The following is a 22,169-nucleotide window of genomic DNA, read 5'->3' as shown; positions in this document are numbered from 1 at the left end:
CGTTAGCCTAGTTTGGAGGCCCGTAGGCTAGTCGGGGGCAGAAATTAGGGTTTCCTATTTTCTAGGAGGTTTCTTTGGTGATTTCAGGGGCTATATGTGGGAGTTTGACAGTTTGGATTCTGGATTCCTTCTGGGTTTTCAGAGAGCTTCAGGATGGTTCGACATGCATCTGCATCAGGTGACTTTTTCCAAACTTACTATTTTTAGTAAGTACGATGATTGCTTAGAATGTGGTTAAAATCACTTTGGAAACACTTACTATTTTTAGCAGTATGCTATTTTTAGTAAGTACTATTTTTAGCAGTTCTATTTTTAGCAGAATGTCAGCAAGCTTGTTCAGATGGCTATTTCCGACAGGTTAGTTTGAGTAGTTGGTCTTCCCTCATTTTTTTGGTGCTATTCTTGGTAAGGGTTCCTCAGCTCAGTTCAGTGACTATTTCTGGCAGGGCAGTTCTCTCAGCTTGTTTCCAAATATCCTTGCAGCTTGTTTTGGCAGGTTCAGTATTTGGTGAAAAATGGTTTTTTAAATTAAATTATAACTTAAGGCAAAGGTTGGACGATTTATTTAAAAGGGGGTTGCTTAAGTTATATTGATATATAAGTCATTTCCTTAATTATATATTGGGTGATTTATTGTTCAGGAAAAATACTTTATAAAGTGAAATATTAATACGGCAAGATGGACGCCTTATGGAGAAATAAGTTAATTCTATAATATATTTCACTTATCTACCTTGGATGCCACATTATGATTTTATTGTCATTTTTATAAAGAATATTTGCTCCTATGAGAAGGTCGATTTGGAGAAAGGAGAAATGAAATATAATTTCAAAATAATGTGAAGTGAATGTGCATTTGGATTTGGCGTTCATTTGGAGGGATTGTGAATTTGAATTTGAGCCCTCAAAATCTATAAATGAAAGTGTTGGGCTTCTCATTTGGTATGAAATGAATTTGCATCGTTATGCTGCCGAATTGGCAATTGAAAAATCTGAGCTTCGAAGTGTGGCTTCCTAGCTAAGTCTCAGTTTCGTACTTGCAAGATAGTACCTAGCTGTGTTCATGTATTCCCAGTGTTGTTGATGAGTGAGTTGCAGATTGTGGAGTGTTTTGATTGAGATTGGAGTGTTTTCTGGTTGCTAGTCGCGGGACTGCTGAAAGTGTATTTTGCTCGCACCTCTTGGCCAAGCGATTCCATCATTCTGGGTACCAGCTCATCCTTCCTTCCTACCACTGGCGATGCATGTTGTAAGTTTTTAGCATCTTATTTTGAGTGTGGATTATTATATTGAAAATCGAACTTCCCCGGTTAGGCGTGGGGTTTAGTTAATGCATTGGAGAGCGTGCAAAATAAATATGGGTGTTTCGATGGCTTTCCTTGGGTTTGTTCTCATTGTGGCGGGTATAGCAATTGTTTAGAACAGATTTTGGGTGAATTGGGTGAGTAATAAGAGAGTTATGAGCGTTTTAGTGAATCCACAGGCTGCTGGTTTTGCAATTCCAACCTGCAGATTTTTTATGTTAGCAGAAATTTCATGTTCTTAATTGGATGTTCAGCATTACTCTCTTCTCACATCATCTTGATTATTGTAAGGTTAAGTAGTAGTACTACTAACCAATTCTGCCTTGTAAAATCTCACCCCGCTGGAAAGTGGAAGAGGCTTGCTTGCCGCCTATTTTCAAGTAAATTGTAATTCAGTCCTCCCACTGCATAAGTGGTCGAGTGATGTTTGATTGTAATGGTCCTCCCGCTGAAATATTGCGGTCAAGTGATTTGTGCCTTGTGTGTTTCTCTTGGCTGGTTCACCGCCAAGTTTCTTGCATTCCCGCTGGATAAGCGGAAGGGGCTGGCTTGCCGCCCAGTATTGTATTTCATTTCATCTTTCAGCAGTTTGAGATCTAACAATCCCCTATTCACCGTATGCTCTCACCTTCCCACATTGGGCACTTGGTGATCAGAAAGTGGAAGGGTTGCAATCTTCAGCAAGTTTTCAGTTTATGTTTTATAATCTTAAGGGGTTAATTTCTTGTTGATGTTATTGCTGGCCTTAAAAATAAAATAAAAATAACTGGGATATTACATTCAGGTCCTTTCCAATATCACCTGAGACATAACCTCATCCATCCAAACTACCGGAGTTACTACAATGATCCCTCAACTCATTGACTTACATAACCTGCAACTCTGATCAACATCCATGCCAGTAACATGTTGCACATACCAATGTCCTATACCGGTCTCTTGTCTCTACCGGGACACTTTCCTCTTAACCTCTATCTCCTGGTCCCAATTACCTCTGCTACCATTCATTTCACCTGTAGCAGTAAACCATCTTCCATGTGTAGTCAAGGCGATAACTACACACACACTACCATCTCATTTTCTTCCTCTTACCAGGAGTAGCTTGTTCATCTCCTTTGTCCCTTTCAACCAAGGGGTGAATGATCTAGTCAATATGTAACTCCACCTGAGTCCTGCATCTCCTTTAAGCCATATGAGATATCACTTGTGCATTGAATGCACAATGTCGGTCCATGCTCTTATCTTTCAGCTTCTACCTCCATGTATGCTTGATTTCTTTCCTTTCCATATCTGCAGTCTTGGGAGCAGTGTTGACCTTCTTCTGCTCATTGGTTCTCCCTCTGCAGATAGTGCTATAGTAGCATGCAACATCCATGTCAATCTCATGATTGGGGAACCTTCTAACATACCGGTTTGTTTTTCTTTTTTTGTTCATGCCATTGTACCCGACTGTCGGTCTCCGTGGATTTCTTGCATGTGCAGGAACACTTTTCTTCTCGTTTCATGCAGGTCTTTGTCTCTCCTGTGTCCTATAACCGCCTCTGAGTTGATTAGGACAATTCCACCGGTTGCCATAGTACTGCAAGTTCTTCTTCCTACATTTAAAACTTCTATGGCCAAATCCATTGCTGTTATAACATACTATATTTACATTTTTAGGAGTAGCACATGGATTCTTGTTAGCATAACCGGGAAAGGGAACATGCATATTTCTACTCTGTGAAACATTCTGCTCATATACATGAAATCTATAGCCACCTGATTTACTATTCCTAGGAAGAACACTCTGTCTATTCCTAGACCTCATTTGACATTCTTCTACCCTATGGCCATATCCTTTACATGCAAAACAATAACCGGAGAAAGGAGGCTTATTACTTACAAATTTATTCTACCAAACATGAGGTGATCTTACCGGTTTGGCATCTCCATCTCTGCTTCTCCGAGAATGGATCTTGGGTTGTCCATTCTCTGCAGGTCTTCCATCAAATCCCTTCTTCCACATTTGTCTTGATTTGTGGACAACAACATCTCCTTGTCTTCTTCCGGTAGGAGGTCTTCTAGGTTGTCTTCTCATGTTCTTGCTTCCGGTGAAGCTTTCTTCTCCTATCTTTCCCTTTCCTTTTGGATCTACATTGTTTCTTCTTGCAACACCGGTCTTCATCCTTAGCCTCATGTCCTCACTAGTTGTGGTCAGATCTATTTTCTTCCTTGGAGCATATCTGACTGTGAAGGTTTGTCCCTTGCCATTTCCACTTGAGGAGACAAACTGAGTGTCCTTTTGAGGGATATTCTTGCTTGTGGAGCATTCACCGGTACCACAACCTAATCCACCTGCATCCTTGGAGTGTTTCTGTTGGCTCAACATCCTATCCAAGGCTTTAGTGCCACCATCATATTTCTTTCTCAGTTTAAGCTCATTTTGGCACCTATCAAGCTCTAATTTGAGCTTTGCAACTTCATCCTTTAGAACATGACACTCCTTTCCTTTAGTCTCCACCTCTTGCTCTAACACTTTGCACCTACACTTGTTGGTATACAGATCTGATCTGGATTCCACATTCACATTCTTAGCATCAACCACTTGTGTTTTCAGATTAACAAGGGATAACTCTGATTCTTGAAGACTATTGACCAACCGGTTATGTTCCACAATAGCAGCATTCCTGAACATCTTGTACTCTTTCCTCGGATTCTCCATTTCACTTTCCTTGGTGTCCAAGACTGATTTCAAATCATCAGTCAATATTTTTGCCTCTTCTAGTTGAGTAGTCAATAAACTAACCTTTTGGTTTGATTCTTCAAGGCAGGTTCTCAACTGGCTGCAATCCTCATGAACTGATCTTTTGTAGTTTTTAAATTCATTTCTAACATTTTGCAGCTCTTCTAGTGCACTTACTAGTTCACCTTCAAGGTCAACTTCAGCATCATCTTCTTCTTCATCATCACTTCCAAATAGATCTTGCTGGCTAGATCTATCTACCTTGTCTCCTTCTTCATCTTCTTCATTATTACTGTCAAACACATCATACCGGTAGGATCTATCTGCATTAACCCCTTTTGATGTGTGATTCTCAATATCTGTCTCATGGGCCATGAAGAGATGAGTCTCCTAATCACTATTGCTGCTGCAACAATCTGATTTGCATATGTCATTTGCACAGGTGTCTGCAGCATTGTTCTTCTCACTTCTACAAACTGATCCAGTAGTGGTAGGCTCATTTCCATAGAGCTTTTTCAGTCTGTCCCATAGGCTTTTTACCGATCTGCACTTATCCACCTGTGAGGAGACATCACCGATAAGCCCACTGAATATAGCCTTCATGGCTTCTTCATTGCACTTGCATCTTCTTTCTTCTTCAGAGCCGGTGGGAGGAAAGACATTCCTAGGGAGACCATTAACAACCGACATCCAGACATCAAAACCTAGAGAGGATAGGTAGACTTCCATTCTACAGCTCCAAATAGAGTAGTTTGAACCATCAAAAACTGGAGCAGGGTTTGACACTAAACAAACCATTGTGTCCTTAAGCCAGAATCTACCCAAGCTAGAGAAAGCTCGTCTTATTGGGAACCTAGGCTCTGATACCAATTGTTAGACACAATGCACGACTGAGAGGGGGGGTGAATCAGTGGTTCTCAAACTTTTCCCTTTTACAACCCTATGTCAGTATACCTGTTAATAGATCTAACTAAATGTAGACTTACCGGTTAGTGGGGAGACTAATCACAAAAGCATTCACACATAAAGGGACATCCCATAACACCAGTATGTACGAGGAAAACCCAAGATGGGAAAAACCTCGGTGAGAAATGCTATTGGAGTCTACTGGTCCAATCCAGCCTCACAATGAATCTTTGATTACATTGTTTAGGGCACCAACCCAAGGAGCTACAACCCTTGCACCGAGCTACAACTCAGCGAATACAAAAACATAATCATTTACAAATTAACACCCTTGTTACAAATGGATTTTGTAGCTCTTTTGCAAATCCCTCTGCTGGATCATCTATCCAGTTAACTGTCGGTTCTCTATCTGCTGGTTCTCTCTTCTGGTTGCCTCTTTTCTCCACTGCTCTGCTTCTCTTCACCGATACTACACTCTGTCGGTTCTATGTTTGCCTTCTCTGCAGTTACCTTCACTTCTTCTCTGTCGGTATGGACACTACCGGTTTTTCTCACTATTGTCGGTTGATCCTCTCAACCTGATTCTCACTCGCACAACCTCAGTCTCTTTTCAAATACTCGTTGAGTACTTGACTGATTTGCGCTAACTTACAGAAGCAACACTCTCCCCTTCAGCAACACTTAACAATAATTTTGGCTTGCATATTTATAGCCTGGTCTTCCTGCCAAAAGCCAATTCAAATTTCAGGCGATTAGGATTTCTTCCACCGATCAAATTTTCATCAGATCCGATCCAATCTGCCTTGGGTCAATCACCTACATTGGAGGAATGCATCTTTACACGTTTTCCATCATCCAATGCATATTTGCTAAAAATAGCAAACCTAACCCTGTTCTTCAGCCTCGAAAACTGCTGACACATTTATGATCCAATTGTTTCCTTCTCGAGGTCATCCTGCAAACTGATTTCATGCCTTGAACACGACGCCAGCAAAACTCTGACCTTCCTCTGTCATTCATCCTTCATCAAGCCTAGTCTCTTCTCCCCTTCCTCGGAACTTGAGAACCCCGAGGTTCCAAAGTTCCTTCCTTGTCTTCCCCACTTCCGGTGCATGAGTTTACGAAGTCCTTAGACTTCTTTCCGGCTTGCAACACTTTTGGATGGCATGATCAACACTCAAAGCTTTAAATGCTCTGACGACTTTTGTGACTTGTGTAGCTTCTTTTGTGGAGCTACAGGGGTGCATTTAATGATTTTGGCAGGATTTCCATCAAGAGAGGTATAGGGCCATGCTTGTTGTGGTAACTAATGTCATGTCTGCATGCTCTGACTTTGGAAGGTCACTCAATCCACCCTTCTCAGGGTTGCCTTTTCAGGGTATGGCTAGGTTGCTTGCATGTACAGAAAGTCAAATGCATGCACTTCCCTGCACTCCTAGACTGACATTTCCCTGAACACACAAGGGTCACGATCACTCTTGTAACCAGTTTTCTATATAAAGGTTGTTAAAACTCAATGTAAAGGGTTCTCTCCCTGTTGACTTGAGCTATTCTATGCTCTTTCACTTCTTTTGTATTTATCTTGCATTTTTGCAACTGTAAGTTTGGCCATTGGCCTTATAATGAATTGAAATCACCATTCTTGCCTTCCTTCAACTTATGTATGTTGTGTATGTTTCCTTACCTTCATCATAGGTGTATGTTTTGTGGCTCTTCTCTCATATATGTTGTGTTAACTTATTTCTGAGTGTGACTTGTGGGAAACCTTCTCCCCTCTTGACATTCAGCGAATTCTAACCTCCATACATGCATTGGGGTCACTCATACAACTGAGGTTTGTGCATCTCTTGGGTATTTCAGTTGATTCTTTGTGTCATTTAGTGTAGGGAGAGAAACAATCTCTTCTTGGTGCATCACCTCCTTTTATTTTAAGCACTTCCCTCTTCCCTTTTCTTCTACAAGTTGTTAGGATAGGCTTAGGAGTAAGTATTGAAGTGTTGAGTTGGTTCAACACTTGCACCTGGATTGAGAAGGAAGCCGGCCTTCTCCGGAGATTCAACCCCCTTGCGCAAGGTCCCACACTTCGGGGTTGTTTACATGTTTCACGAGGTTGCTGAGTTGATAGCTCAGCAAGGGTGAAAGCTTTTGTGATAACAGGGACCATCATTGCTTGGGGGCAAGCAATCTTGGGGAGGGCAGACTATCATGCCCCCCCGCCTTAAAAGAAGTATGAAAAGGGAATCAATACTTAGAAAATCCTCCTATTAATAAGTCTTCACGATTTTTTGTAGGAACTAATATTTTAGGCAATAGACATCTTCATAAAGCAGCAACGGGAAGACAATGATCCGGAAGGCCAGCATTATAAGTTGCATCGATGCATACACTTGAGAGATAGAGCGATCCATATACAAAAATAAAGATGCAGCAAATGGTTCAATACCCACTTTAATACAGGCTATTAATCCATGGCGAGAGGCGATAACAACAGTTAATTACTCAAAAGGCAAAGACGTTGTACTAAAGGTCGCCACCCTTGCAAGGAAAATGACCGTTTGGGAGAGACATACCTTCCGTCCACATTAAGGAAATATATATGCAGCACATCATCCATTGAAGTAGGCATTGAAGAAGAGGAATTCTCAGAGATATATAAATCGGAGCAAGCAGCATCGAACCAATCAGCATCAGCACATATCCAAAGGATCAAGAAGTCAGCATCCAAGAGGAAAACCGTATCAGATCAGATCTGCCTGAATTACAACAGCAGACTGAAATCACATACCCTGCAATAATCTCTTATTTTACAAGTATAGTGTGCAATTTGTGATTCTAGGGCAAGATTCAGGGCAACCCCAAAAAGGGGTTATTACAGTTTTCTACTTAATAAGCTGTTTCAATGCACTAGCCTTTGAGTGGTTCTTCTCCACCTATGTATCAACAATGCAAAACTGAAGGTGTCTCCATCCAACTAAGGTTCAGCCCATATAGAGTTGGTCTCCAATTGAGATCTTGTCTCCATAGTATTCACCTATTATGCCTCAAAGGCCCCAGTTGTACTTTGAAGGTGAGTCCAATGATGACTTCACCAAATCAAAGGTGGAACCTTGCAAGACAAGAAAACCAGTTAGTAATTCCACAGCACAGCATGTTTATTTTGTTCTTTTTACAAATCTTTCTCTAGTGCCTATTGTCATGAAGATTACTCCTGCAAATATTTCTTCCCATTTTGGCACATATCTAGGGCCAAATTGTAATTTAATAACTAAACCTTCAAATCCTTCCAATTTAGTCTTTAATGTGAGATATTAAAACATAAATTTGATATTATAATTAAGTGTATGTGTACAATTATCTATAATAAGTAATTGTAGTTATTTTGTTGTAACTTTTATCTATTTTTAGACTACCATCTAGTTTTAATATGTAACAATTCCTATTTTTAGCTTATGATCAATAATATAATGTGATCTTCTCAACCTAAGAAAGCACACCATTTTCTCTTAATTTCATTCTTTGGATTTTATTGACATGGAGGATGTGTTGTACCCATTCAAAAAAAATCCTATTAAGTCATGTTTCATGCCAAAAATCATATCATTTCTCATTTGTAAACCATATTTGTAGCCATGTTCCCAATAAATATCAATGTTGTCATCATTTTTAGCTAAAACCTAAGCAAGCCAATGAAAGAAATTTTTGAACACACCAAATAGGGCAAAGAAAAAATCTCGATCACTAAAAGAAAACCAAAGGCATTTTAAGGTAGGAAATGGTCATCAAGGCTCTTGGAGCACGCTTGAAAAAAGGATTAGCAATTTTTATGATTACATGTTGAAAAAGGCTGCATAAGTCAACAGGAGCATACCTAGGAGGGATAATGTCATGCTTAAAATTCAAAACACTCTAAGAAGGTGCATAGTTATTGATAATGAATAGGCAAAGAAGAAGATTCGTGGCATAAGAATGTCTTGTAGACAATAAAAAGCCAGTGAGAGAAAGAAATCAACACCAAGATAAAAGCATTTTTCATCCACAAGGAAATGAGTAATCACAAAGGTGGTAAACCAATTCACAATTCACCAATTCAAGCAATTTTGCAGATTAAAGCTTGCATCCAAAGGCATGAATGAAGAAATGTGTTTGAAACAGGAATTTCAATGTGAATGAGAGCTTGGATAGTAGAATACACAAAATTTGACTCAATGGCATGCTTTACAGTGTTTTGTCACATATACAAGCTAGGTAGTTGGGAAAGGAATTACTTTGTGTAACTTACAATGAGCTAGCTGAATGTTGAAAAAAGCACAAGCTCAATGAAAACTTACCTTCGTCAGGTGTACACTTGGCTCCAATGTGTTAAGCAGTATGCACATTCTTTGACACTCTGTAGATTGCATTATGAGAAGAAGATGTTGGCAGAAACAGTGTTGTGAGGTTTGCAACTATTGTTATTATATAAGGTGTGGAATGGTTGCAAAGTATGGGAAATATGCTGTGGAAAGCATGGAATGTTATGACAGAAGACATCCACGGTCATCTCTTGGTCCACATGCTCATACTACAAGGACGCCAAAAGAAAATAAAACAGCTATCTAGGAAGTGTAAAATTTGCAAATCAGATTTGAATCCCTTTAAGATGAAATATGGATAAACTTTGCCATTCCTTGGAGTGCTTTTTAGATAAAATTCAGGAAAGGAAAGGACTTGTCATTTTTCTGTAGATGGGATTATAAGGGCCATGAACTCAACATAAAATACCTAAAAACGGAAAGAATGTGATGGTTGAGTAAGGGTTATGCTTGTTTGGACTTTTCGAATGGAAAAAATAAAGGCAACATATTCAATCAATAGTAAAATTCCAAAAAAATGGGTAGTGGTATAGGGAACAGTACCTTGTTTGTTGAACCATTATGTCACTCAATGAAAAGGTTGGCAGGTCATGTTCGCAACTAGCTAGGAGCAAATTCCTTGAAACTTATGTCCAATTTGTTCTTAAGAATTAATTTGAACCACTCTTATTTTGATTTTCTAATGCAATTTTGGAAAAAAAATCACACTATGTTCACCATATGGTTTCCTCTAATAGACCTTTATATTTAAGAACCATTAATTGTCTAGGATAATTAAAGGAACTAGGTTATTTGCTCTCATTGTTTGAATTATTGTTAAAGTTATTGGAATAATTCTTCTAATCCTTGCCCAGGTTGTAGTACATCTAGACTTTTGTCATTATTATTGGAAATTGTTATTGCCTTTCAAAATAGAATTGGAATTAATTTGAAACATTGATATTTTAATTTTCTTGCATAAATTTGCATAATAAATCAGAAAACTCTATTCATTGCATATTTTCCTCTTATAATCCTTTAGAGTTGAGCATTGCGATTTTTTTAGGATGGTTAAACGAATGGATTATTTTCTCTCATTGTTGAATTCCAGTTATTCAATGCTAGTACAATGATTATTCACATTCTTGCACAGGTTGTAATAGATCTGGACATTTTTCATTCTTATTGCAGATTATAATCACCTTCGCAGCAGAATTGAATAGGCCATAAGGGATAAAATTTCACATTTGCAACTTCAAACAAATCTTTGAATAGAAGATCAGGTTTATGTTTTTTGAAAGCTTTATAACTATACTTTTTAAGCAATTGAATTTCATGAAGTGAATTAAATTTAGTTTTAATGAAATTCTTAGGTACCATGCACCAAACGTTTCCTGAAATGGGAGGAATTTCAAGCTTCAACTCCTCACTGTTTCTCACAAACTTCACCTGGTCAATAGGAGGTAGCACAAGAAAAGTTTGAGAATTGAGATAGCTACACCTCAACTTCACCAAGCTTATATTTCACTCCAAAAGATTATTCTTCAATCAAGTGTCTCAAAGATAGAATCTAGTTCAATTACACCTCAGATAAGACCTCAAACGTCTTTGGCCATCTCTTAACATCTCAAGATGTCTGCAGGGGGTGTCTCTCAGTTTCTAGGACACCTCCTTAGGGGACATTTTAATAACCATGAAAAATCATAAACACAACCAAAAAAAATTGTTTGCCAAGCCCTAAAAGCATTATGGGCCCCACCCACAACAACTCAAAAGTGTCTACCACAACTCTTCATGTAGACACGGTACTACATATTTTTTTACATCTCCTTAAAGTACAAGATAAACCTTGGATGTCCAAAGATAGACATTGATTTCATGCATTGTATCTCAACTCCCACAGGAGACTGTGATAAGATGCTTGAATTAGCCGCTATACTCTCTCTATAAAACATCCCACTAAATGTTCTGGGAAAGTGACTGATAAATGGGTGCAATATCATCTGGTTGTCTCACATTGGACACTTTTATCTTTATTAGACAATGAAATATATTTCATTATTTTATGCTTAAGTCTTTATTTTTTTTATTTCACATTTCACCCAAATAGGTTTAAGAATTTCCCTTGAGATACTCTATATGAATTTAATAATTCTTCATGGTTTAATGCCCATCTCTATTATTTTTGTCATATCTTCTCACAATAACAGCTAGCCATCATGTTCCTCTTTTGCTGATATCATTGTGCATGTCCGGAAAATTTTTGAAACCATCTTTCAGGTTAAAGGACATAATTTGTGTTCATAATAGATATTTATCTTGGTCATGCTATAGAAAGCTAGTTGGTCACAGCTGGGTCCAAGTTGCTACAATATAAACAATTCACTTGGGTTTGCACGTGTTCAGGCAAAGAACTTACTTATATTTCAGCAGTCCATCCCTCACTAGTCTTAACAAGTAATCTGTCATGGTCTTGAATTCATTCGATGTATGCGAGTTCACCCAATTCTGCATCCAGTATCCCCTCAAGTGTAGATCCTGCAAAAGACCCAAATGAATATTACTCTTGATAAGTAAAATATCAATGCGAAAGCAACATATCAATGTAATCAACAAACAAGTTACATTACATCCATGATGACCACATTAGTGCACCAAGGTCATAAAAAGAAATCCCTTCTTATCTGTACATATGAAGTACATGCTCCAATAGAAATTCTACAGCAGTAAAATGCATGAATACATATGCAAATACATGCGACCAACATTTTTCATATTTATGTATAACAACTCTAGTAGCATTACGCCAATCATGAAATGGTCTTCATATGCAAAAAACATTACTCTGGAATATAATAATGAACAATTCACAAAGGCAAGGAAATATCAAATCTTTGAAGAAAACTTCAAGTTCATAGTTTATTCCCCTCAACTTATCAGTTATCAATTAAAAAAAGACAAAAATTAATCATCTTAGAATTGATATGATTAATGGTACTTGTGATACCAATACTAGCAGAGTTGATGAAACATAATTTATATTACATAAAAAAGGTACATGTCAATATATACATGTGTGTCAAACTTCTGTTGTAATATCATTTATTATTCACTAATAGATACCTTCTAAATTTTCTTTTAATATGGACCAACACATGTATTCATTTATCCATCTTAAGCAGATAAATGTGGATCCCCTAGGTCTCCAACAGCAAACAATCAGTTCCTAACACCAACAGCATGAACTACATCATGTGATATAATTTTTCAGTATGTCACCAATAACATTTTGCACAATGAATATCCATCCAATTTAATACAAAACTTGACCAAATGTACACGAAAGGAATGCTGCTCATGCCAGATAATAAAACATGTTTTAGCATGTCAATGTCATATTTTGCAATGTGCATGTCTATGAAATGCAACACCAAACTTGAACAAGCATGGTCACATATATCGACCATCACGGGACAAGCCCCAATGTCACAACTAGAAAACTCTACTTAATTCTCTTTTACCACTAAACGAGTGCAGAAATTCATCATACTAGCCTGTCATCATTCATTTGCAGGTCAAGGCAAGAAAACATTTTTTAATTTTGCTGAAAGGACATAGAAACTGTTGATTTATTACCTTGAAAATAAATGATGAGGTAGAAACTGTGATTGGCTTCTTTGACATCCCACCATACGTCACCATTGTCCCACCTTGCCTATAAACAACTGCTTTAAGTTAACAGTATATAAAAATAGTATTCAGTTGTTACAGAAAATTAAACAATCACAAATTCTATTGAGAAATAGAGCCACAGTTTTTCCGAAAAGCTCTGTTTTTCAAGTTTTTTGGGCTCTGAAAACCATATGAACATAAGAATTCTATTGTTTACTAGTGTTTAACTAGAACAGTAATATTACCTTAAGAATTTTAAGACTAAAGATGCAGCATTGCCACCAACACAATTAAAGCCAAGGATGGGTTCGGATAGATCGCCCTAGGAAAAATTCAAAAACGAGAACAAATCCAGATTAGTTATTCAACACAACATTGAAAAGTAATCAATCTAGAAGGGTACTAATAAAAAATAAAAAAATTATGCTCGGAATGGTGACAAAATTCTGAAATGTACACAATAAAAAGGTTGAGATTAGTATAAGTGTCAAATATGTTCATGATACATCACTGCAGAGCACTTGGAATATAAAGTAAGACAAAGGATAAGTATCAATTCAAATGAGGCTAAGAATTTCAAACCAGAAGACTCTTAACATTCTTCACTTCCAATTCACTCTCTGAAAACACCTTCCCTGCACCCATTTCCTTGAGTCTCTGCTTAACATCATCCAAGTCTGGCCTATCAGAAAGAACAACTTTATGGATTAAAAATATTTAAATGGAAACCTTTTGAATGTATTGAAATTAGACAGACACTGTTTAATGAGAAAATCTGATGATGTCACGTGAAAAAGCATTTAAGTTTTAAATAGTAATGATGTGATATAAACCAACCTGTCTCTGATTATGTTTATTGTCTGAATGCCCCGTAGGTATGATAGTTGAATTACGCATTGACCCACCATGCTTGTTGCCCCATTTTGCACCACCACATCTCCTGTCTCACAATGATGTACACATGAAGAATGTGTTAAAGCAAGTTTAACATACCAAGCATAACAAAAGCCTGTTTTTGAAATAAGAAAATCAAATATTTCATTGAAATGGATAAACTGAAGATGATTGGTGCATTAAGACATTTCAAATTAGTCAAAATCCTAACCAGCTTTCAGTGATACAAAATCTTCAAGCATACGAAGGGCTGTTGAGGGATTAACAGAGACAGTAGCAGCATACTCTGCTGGTACATCTTTGGGAACCTTACACCACGCATTCTCCTCCTTTACAATGCATGTCTGCCAGGTTCCTGAAATCACAGATCATATCATTGCATGGTAATCTATAAAAAATAGAATATATCCTTAAAGCAATTTAAACGCCACATCAGTGCTTCTGTTATCTCAGAAATAGCAAGAAATAATGTTTAAACTTTAACATAACAAAATATGGTAGACATATCCCTTGCTAGTAGCTAATACACTATCATTTATTATTTTAATTTTCCAGCCTACAAATCCTTCCAAGGATAAAGATAAGTGTTATCATGGTTGTACCAAATGATGGAGGTGATGGGATAACCCAGTCACCGATAGAAAGATATTTCGCGCCAGATCCCAAAGCCTTTACTTCTCCAACTCCTTCATAGCCTCCAACTGCAGGCAGTGGGGGGCGCACTGGGTAAACACCTGAAGGTGTAACATGTCCTGTTAGTAGGGATGAAGCAAACTTGGAAAATTATATCATAAAACAAAACCATAGTGAAAAATCATAACTACTGGTAGCTAATCCATTGTAAATGCAATAGCCTTACAGAATGAATAATGCTTTATAAAAAGCAATCACCCATAGTTGACAGTTGAAAAGAAGTGTGCGAGAATAGAAGAATTAGAAGATTTATAGATAACATTTGCTTGATGCCTAGTCAATAATTTGTAGCAATAATCTTGGAGGACAAAAGACCCCAAAATGCCTAGTCCTCAACATGTGGTGGAGACACTGTCAGATGTTGATCCTTCTCTATTCAGTGGCCCTATGCCAGAATCCCAAGTCTCTATTGAGCAAGCAATTGTGGATTACTTGCAGGGAGTTGTCTCTTATCATCAAGGATCGAAGGGAAGAGCAACAAATTGTAAAAGCTAGCCAGTTACAGCATTCAGCACCTACTACTAAGAGGGATAAAAGAAAACTGGATATGGATGCTATATTTGGTCATCCCAAAGAGAGCTTGGATCAGCCACCATGAATGGGTGTTCAATCTTCAGACAGCAAGGAAAGATGCCACTTTTGATTCAGAGGGTGAAAATTGAGTAATTTCCAAAGCTCTTTGGAGCATTTTGGCTTTAAGCCACCTTGAGCTTGTGATTCCCCATTTATGTTGACTTCTCCATTGTGTTATTTGTCCTTGATGACAAAACTATTCGGTTGGTACATTGATCTTGGCATGGCACTTTAGTGATTGGCAAATTGATCTTGGTATATGGCATATTCAGACTTGACACTTGACTTTGGCATTCTTGTCTCAGTCCTTGGCATTCAGTGTGTTGATCATGGACAGTATTATAATGTTGACTTACTTTCAAATTGATCTTGTTGTGATACTGATCTTGTTGGCTACATGTGCAGTCACAGAGTAGTTATGTTGATCTTCACAGGTGATATCATCCAGATAGTTGAATCTTCACTGTATTGTTTTGATACTTGGTTCTATGGTGAGACTTGCAGGTGATGACATTTATGTGCAAAGTTATATTTTGCTTCAGCTTACATACTTGGTACTCAGTCATTTTCAATGCTACATTTATATACATTCTTGAGCTCTATCTTGGCATTCAGTTTTGGGTTCATTCACATAAGCATTTACATGCTTGAGTACTTTACGTATATGACAGCATTTACACATTCATTTTATGAATACATCTAAAGGAGAAATGCATTGTTAATCTCATTGATACTTAATGAACATTGTGTTCAAGGTTCATAATGCATCACCGACACTTAGCATTCATTTATATGTCGGGTTCATTATTATATTACAGTGCATATATTAATATTGTTAGAGTGCATATTCTTTATTGCACTCAGCCAATCATATAACATGGTATCGTGCTCAAGCTTAAATGTTTTTAAGCATTAATATGTCGACTATAGGACAGTATATATCATGTTCCACGGGCTCAAAATAGTTAAGTGTCAACACTTCAGTTGACTTGGTCTATAATTTTTTTATGAATCAGGCTTTCAAGTAAGGTAAACATCGACTTATATTGGGAGTCGATATGTTAAATTGGCATTCAACATTTACATTCGGACTGTTTGACTTGGACAGCGCTATGAGATCACACGCGGACTGAGATAGACAACATGATGTGGCATACTTGGTTTGGATTCCAAACATAATTATGTGTTCGTAAATTTGTAATGATAATGTGGATTTCAAATGGTAATTTGTTTTGGCAAAGTACACTTCGATGGGAAAAAAGAAAGATAGGGCAAACAAAAGTTAGTTATTTATTTTGAAGGGCAGCCCAAACCCTAGCTGCCATGATGAGTTTGCAGTCACAGGTTGAATGTATTCTTGCTGGTATTCTGTCTTGGGGTTCAGGTATGCTCGACTATAACGAGTGGCAAGTTGGTTGGTGGACTCTCCACGAGCTGAAAATGGAGGTAACAGAGATTTTTGTGGGATTGTGTTTACAGTTTAAACCGCCATAACAGAGGTAATATCTTTACATTGCCTTGGTCTTTCGAAGGAAAACTTGGTAAATGGAAAAGTAAATTTGAAAAGATTATCTTGATTCATTTTCGAACAGATTTCCATTACCTTGCTTTATAATTGGAAAAGAATGAAGTTCAGTGTGAAAATGAAAGAAGAAATTACTTCTTTTCTGGTTACAGTTTTTAGTTTTGAAAGGAATTACTTTTCATATTCTTATTTTTGAAAATGAAAGAGAAAACAAATTACAGTTGGAAAGAAATGTATTTTATTTTTGGTAACTGTATTTTGGTTTCTATGTATGGAAACCCTAACCCGAGTGTTGTATTGAACTCGAGTTTGATAGCTTGGTTCAAGGGTTTCATTGGTATTTTGCTCTATAAATTCGTGGCTTTAGCCATTGATCTGTTGGATGAAAAAGTGAGAGCAGAGCAGTACTGAAGAATTTTATTGTTACATCTGAAAATTGTAAGGTTATTCAGTTGAAGGATGTTTTTGTGGCATTGTTACATATAGTGCATATTGTAATTGGAAACATTGAAAATCATATATGTTTTGTATTCACTGATGAATTTAGGACTGCAAGTTTGATGCAGTTGTAAGGTCATTATTGATTACAAACTTAGACAGTGACATTGAAATTTGAGGGGTTGGTGCTCCTATGAAGTTGGTATTTCAGAAAAGGGGTTGAGTTGTAACTCCACCATTGTTATAGAGTTGGTGCTCTTTGATTAATGAAAACGAAATTTTAGCAAGTGGTTTTTTATACCCCATGAGGGTTTTTCCACTCAGGAAATCTTTGTGTTATGTGATGTTATTAAACTCTCATTCTGTTATATGTTAATGTGTTTATTCAGTCAATGCTCTGATACTTTGAGTTTGTTCAAAAAGGTTCATATTTCAAAGTGTTCTAAACTGTCATGCAAAGTTGAGTTGTTTAAATATGTTTATAGAAGTCTTCATAAAGTAAATCAAAACTTGCATTGTACAAAGTTGAAGTTTTGTTTCAAAAGCATAAACAAGATTGTTCACACCTTCATGGAACAATGTTACATGATGCTTTTAATATGAAGTGTTAATGTTACTCACTTGCATATCATTGAAAACAAATTTAAGTGTCCTCTTGCATAAACAAATCTCTAACATTGGCTCAAGGTTACAATTCTTTATTGTGCATTCAAGTCAAAGTTTAAATATATATCACTCTGATTCACACCCTTCCCCCCCTCTCAGAGTGAATCCACTTCTAACAGTTTATAGGTGCTTTAACAGTTTCATGTCCCTTGTTGGAAGTAGTTATTTGTGATGGTGTTCAGTTTTAGCCTTTCAGCTGTTGGTTCCTTCTTGTTGTTTCTCTGTTGTTTGTTGGGCTTTATTGCTAGATCTTCTCCTTTTGTAAAGTTCCTTTCAAAACCCTCACTTTACCATTTATCAAGATACTAATAGATTCAAGAAAAGGGATGATACGAAAAAACGACAATTTAATATGTTATAGGACCAAAAGCCATAGAAAGGAAAGAATACACAATAATTAATATTTAAGGACCTATTCTGTAACACTGTTGTCCATAATCCTCAGTGTAAACAATAACTGTGATAGTAATATTTAATATTATTATTACTTAGATCCATCAGAAGCTGAATGGGCATCTTGAAGATGAACTGAATAGTCATTTCATGTTGTTAAATATGTACTTTGCAATATTGTATCACATTTCCAAGAATGAGAATTGGGCTTCGCTTTTCTGATTCCAAATCTATTCATAGTCCATTTCCTGGCCTGACATTAACATCGTAGAGCCAAGGCAAATATCCATTCATATCAAATAAATTTGCAGTTTAAAAAAATTGTTGCATTTTCCAAATCTTCCATTCAAAGAGAAACCTAATTTTCATTAACAAATAAATTAGCAGAAAATGTATTTGTTGAATCTTTCCAATTCTCCACTTTATGCTACAGCAAATTTTCACTCACAGCAACAAACTAATGTTCAAAATTATTTGCTGCATTTTTTCAATCCTTAAATTCTATTTACCCGCATTCAATTCCCATTCCTTTAATTACCGAGAGTTTATTTTTATGTGGGTCTGAGAATCCTTAGATTTCTTGTACATATCAAAGTAGGGAGATTTGGAGAATGTTGTTAGCATGACCTTGTCTAGTTGTCATTGATGTCAAACTTGGTTATCCAAATGGATATTGGTCCGGATATGCTTTGACAGACCTTGGTTATTGTTGTGAGGTATTCACACATCGCCCCATTGCAAATGGGGACCCCCACTTTTTTTTGCTCTCTAGGGTAGTGTTAGAATCCTTAGCTATTAGCCTTTGCATTGAGGAGGTATTGATGATCAAGAAGTCTGGAGTCAGGTGGATAGCCTTGTGTGAGGTGTGAAATAAATGAGTTTGTTAGCCTTCAGTAACACCTTGGTCATGGATGAAGTGAATTCCATCATGATTTCAACCAAATGGAATAGAGGAAGGCAAGTGAGAAAGCACTAACTGCCAAAGTTCAATCAACTTCATGTGCCTCTCCCTCAAAGCAAAATTCATCCTAAGACCTCATGTTGAGCATGCTATGACGAAGTGAAGTTTGGAAAATGAGTGTAAGTGAGCAAAGGGGGTTAGAATGATTGAGTTTGAGATCACCTCAAGTGCTCCTTCTTTGGAGCAAAATTTACTTCATGTGCTCCTTGGTAGGAGTGAATTTTGCATTTTAGGCCTTCATAGGGAAAGTTTGACATGTTTTTGTAGATCAAGACTTGAAGAACCTCAGGATTGAGTTGATGAAGCAATGAAGTGACTGGAGGAAATTTTATTTGAAATCAGCTTCATGTTCAAGCCTAGGAGAGCGAATTTCATGTCCAAGGCCGGGAGAGTGAACTTCATGTTCAAGGCAAGGAAAGCGAACTTCATGTTCAAGAAAGGGGAGCAAACTTCATCTCCAAGACCAAGGGAGCGAACTTCATGTCCAAGGCAGGGAGAGCGAACTTCATGTCCAAGGCAGGGAGAGTGAACTTCATGTCCAAGGCAAGGGGAGCGAACTTCATGTTCAAGGCAAGGAGAACGAACTTCATGTTCAAGGCAAGGAGAGCGAACTTCATGTTCAAGCCAAGGAGAGCGAATTTCATGTGGTGACCTCTAAAAGCGAACTTCATGTCCAAGCCTAGGGGAGCGAACTTCATGTCCAAGCCTAGGAGAGCAAACTTCATGTCCATAAGCCTTGGAGCGAATTTGTCCCATTTGCCCAAAATAAGATGCAAAACTGCTAATAGATCATTTCCTTGAGTTAATTTGATGTCTTAACATGCTTAGGAGAGAACAATTTTGAATTTAAGATGATGAAGGGTAAGTTAGAGGGTTACTTCATGTGCTCACTTACAGGAGCAAACTTCTATTGCCCACCCTTAGGCGCAAAATACACCTATCAGAGCTGCAACACATAAAAAATCAGAGATTATATTAAGGTGGATAAAAGCTATATGTCATAAATGTTTGATGCCATACTTGTTTTGTTTTACAGATATGTAAGGAAGATGATGCAAATTGCAAAGCAGCACCTTGAAGAAATGAAATAGGAAAAAGAAGATTGCAAGATCTACACCATCATGCAACACCAAAAGAAAACTTCATCAGCAAGCACGAGGGTATCAAGGAAGGAAGAATCTCAACTCTCACCACACTATGGAGACATTAAGAGATCAAAGGAGTGCGAAGGAGGAGTTATACGATCACCCCAAGGCAACCAAGCAAGGATGAAGGAAGGACTCAGCTACCTCAATGTTTCCCATCACCACTACTTTCAGTGAGCTTGAAAGGTTGAATATCAAGAGATATCTCTCAACATCCCTTCCCGATGATGAATCAAGTCTACAAGTGCAAGTTGAAGTGGCATCCTAGTCATCATCCCAATCACTACCTCCGCACCAATCAAAGAAGTTTCACCTCAGCACGTCTAGATGCAATGAATTTGACTCATCCATAATGGCACAAACTTCGAGGCACCTACCCCTATTATCCATTGGTCGAATATTCCAAAGATGACATGTGTCAAAGTGTTGTAATTATTTCATTGACCAAAATTGAGTTTGTTGTAACAAACCCTAATTAGGGTTTTCATTGTAAAATCTCGGCCATTGATCTCAAATTGATCCGAGTCATTGAATTGTATAGAGAGCATTATAAAAAGCTCAAGCTCTTCATTTGTAAAGGTTAATAGTTAGTGAATAGTTAGTAGTAGGAGAATTAGTGAATAAGAGAAGAGTAGTTTAGTTAACAAGTTAGAATAGATTAGGAGAAGAAGGAATTGTTGTTAAAGACTTGTAAATGAGATACTCTTTTCATGAAGTTATGGTGAAATGTACTATTTCAACAAGTCTTATGGTTTCTACTTCTCAATTTGCTTTCATGTTGATTAGATTGAATGGAGGAATTTGTTGAATGCATTTGTGTGGAATCCGTTTAGTCCATACCACTAGCCTCTTGGTGATTGTAAGTGTGCCTTGCGTGGTCAATTGGAATGATATGAGCTTAACTTCAAATTGTTATGCATCCATTGTTTATGCTTTAACTTGAATGGTGATCAATGTTCGATGGTAATGATTTGAACATCTTTGAAATGTCCTTAGAAGATTGCACTGAGCTTGTGTCAAATTGTTCAAGTTGATAGTGAGACCTTGCCTGATAGGATTCCATCCAATCATTCACTTATCTTCTTGCATTCTTAGGATTAAAATGGGCTCTCAACCTTTCATCTTTTGCCCTTTTTTTTCAATTCAAGCTAGTTCAGGCTAAAAAAAAGCATCACAAGATTGCAATATCAAATGATCAAGTTCCAGCGATTCAAGCATTCGACACTTTAACGTAAGTCCCCTCGTGATTCCAGGATTATCACACCAAACCATTTAGCTTATCCACAAGTCAAAACCTGACATACCAGAACCTTGGAGTTACCTCAAGTGGTCCTTAAGCTAATCTTCAGCATTTGAGTAACTTTGTTCAAGAGAGGATACGATACTTTTGGGTATTTTATTTTGTGTTCGCATGTGCATGAAAAACAAATCAACAGTTATCTGGATGGATGTTGGTCTGGATACTCTTTTTGTGTTGAGTATGTCATCCTCTATTCAGGGTGGTCCAAAATGTTTTTGGTGCCCTCCAGATATATTGTTAATGCTTTGTGGTTTAATGGATCATATTCTTTTGGTCCGGATATGTGTTGGAAGATGTGTTGAGATCTTTATTTGGGTCTCACCTTGGCATGTGGAGATTCGCATGGAGTATTTTGCATTGGAAGTGGTTATGTGGCTGACTGGTTGATTATATCTACATGTTATGCCTTGTAACGTCCTTTGGAATATGTGTTAGTGTGTGCAGATTTTCGAATCATTCATGAAATGATGTATTATGATATGTTTTGGTTCCCTCTATCTCCTAGAGTGGACCAATTTAAGTATTTTAAGGTCTGAGTGGCTTATTTTGTGTAATATTGCTTATTCTATTTTTTGGCCAACTCTTAAATTAGGATTTCAATGTTGTATCTCATATTTAAGATGAGCGAATGGATGAGTTTAGTGTG

The 22,169-nt window shown here is 37.3% G+C and overlaps 1 protein-coding gene across 1 annotated transcript in view; it reads right to left on the bottom strand.

The window, feature by feature from the left end:
* Positions 1 to 22,169, bottom strand: part of LOC131071601 (enoyl-[acyl-carrier-protein] reductase, mitochondrial) — a 203,356-nt gene that overhangs the window by 25,477 nt on the left and 155,710 nt on the right. The window contains exons 3-9 of the mRNA XM_058007509.2: positions 14,432 to 14,563; positions 14,041 to 14,184; positions 13,773 to 13,875; positions 13,518 to 13,617; positions 13,181 to 13,257; positions 12,900 to 12,978; positions 11,683 to 11,801 (exon numbers count right to left, since the gene is read on the bottom strand). Coding sequence (XP_057863492.2) covers positions 11,683 to 11,801; positions 12,900 to 12,978; positions 13,181 to 13,257; positions 13,518 to 13,617; positions 13,773 to 13,875; positions 14,041 to 14,184; positions 14,432 to 14,563 — 754 coding nt within the window. The remainder of the gene's footprint in view (positions 1 to 11,682; positions 11,802 to 12,899; positions 12,979 to 13,180; positions 13,258 to 13,517; positions 13,618 to 13,772; positions 13,876 to 14,040; positions 14,185 to 14,431; positions 14,564 to 22,169) is intronic.

This window comes from Cryptomeria japonica, chromosome 11 (genome assembly GCF_030272615.1).
Source record: "Cryptomeria japonica chromosome 11, Sugi_1.0, whole genome shotgun sequence".
Lineage (NCBI taxonomy): Eukaryota > Viridiplantae > Streptophyta > Pinopsida > Cupressales > Cupressaceae > Cryptomeria > Cryptomeria japonica.
Note: the sequence above shows the minus strand (reverse complement) of the source record. Positions and strands in the feature narration are given on the sequence as shown.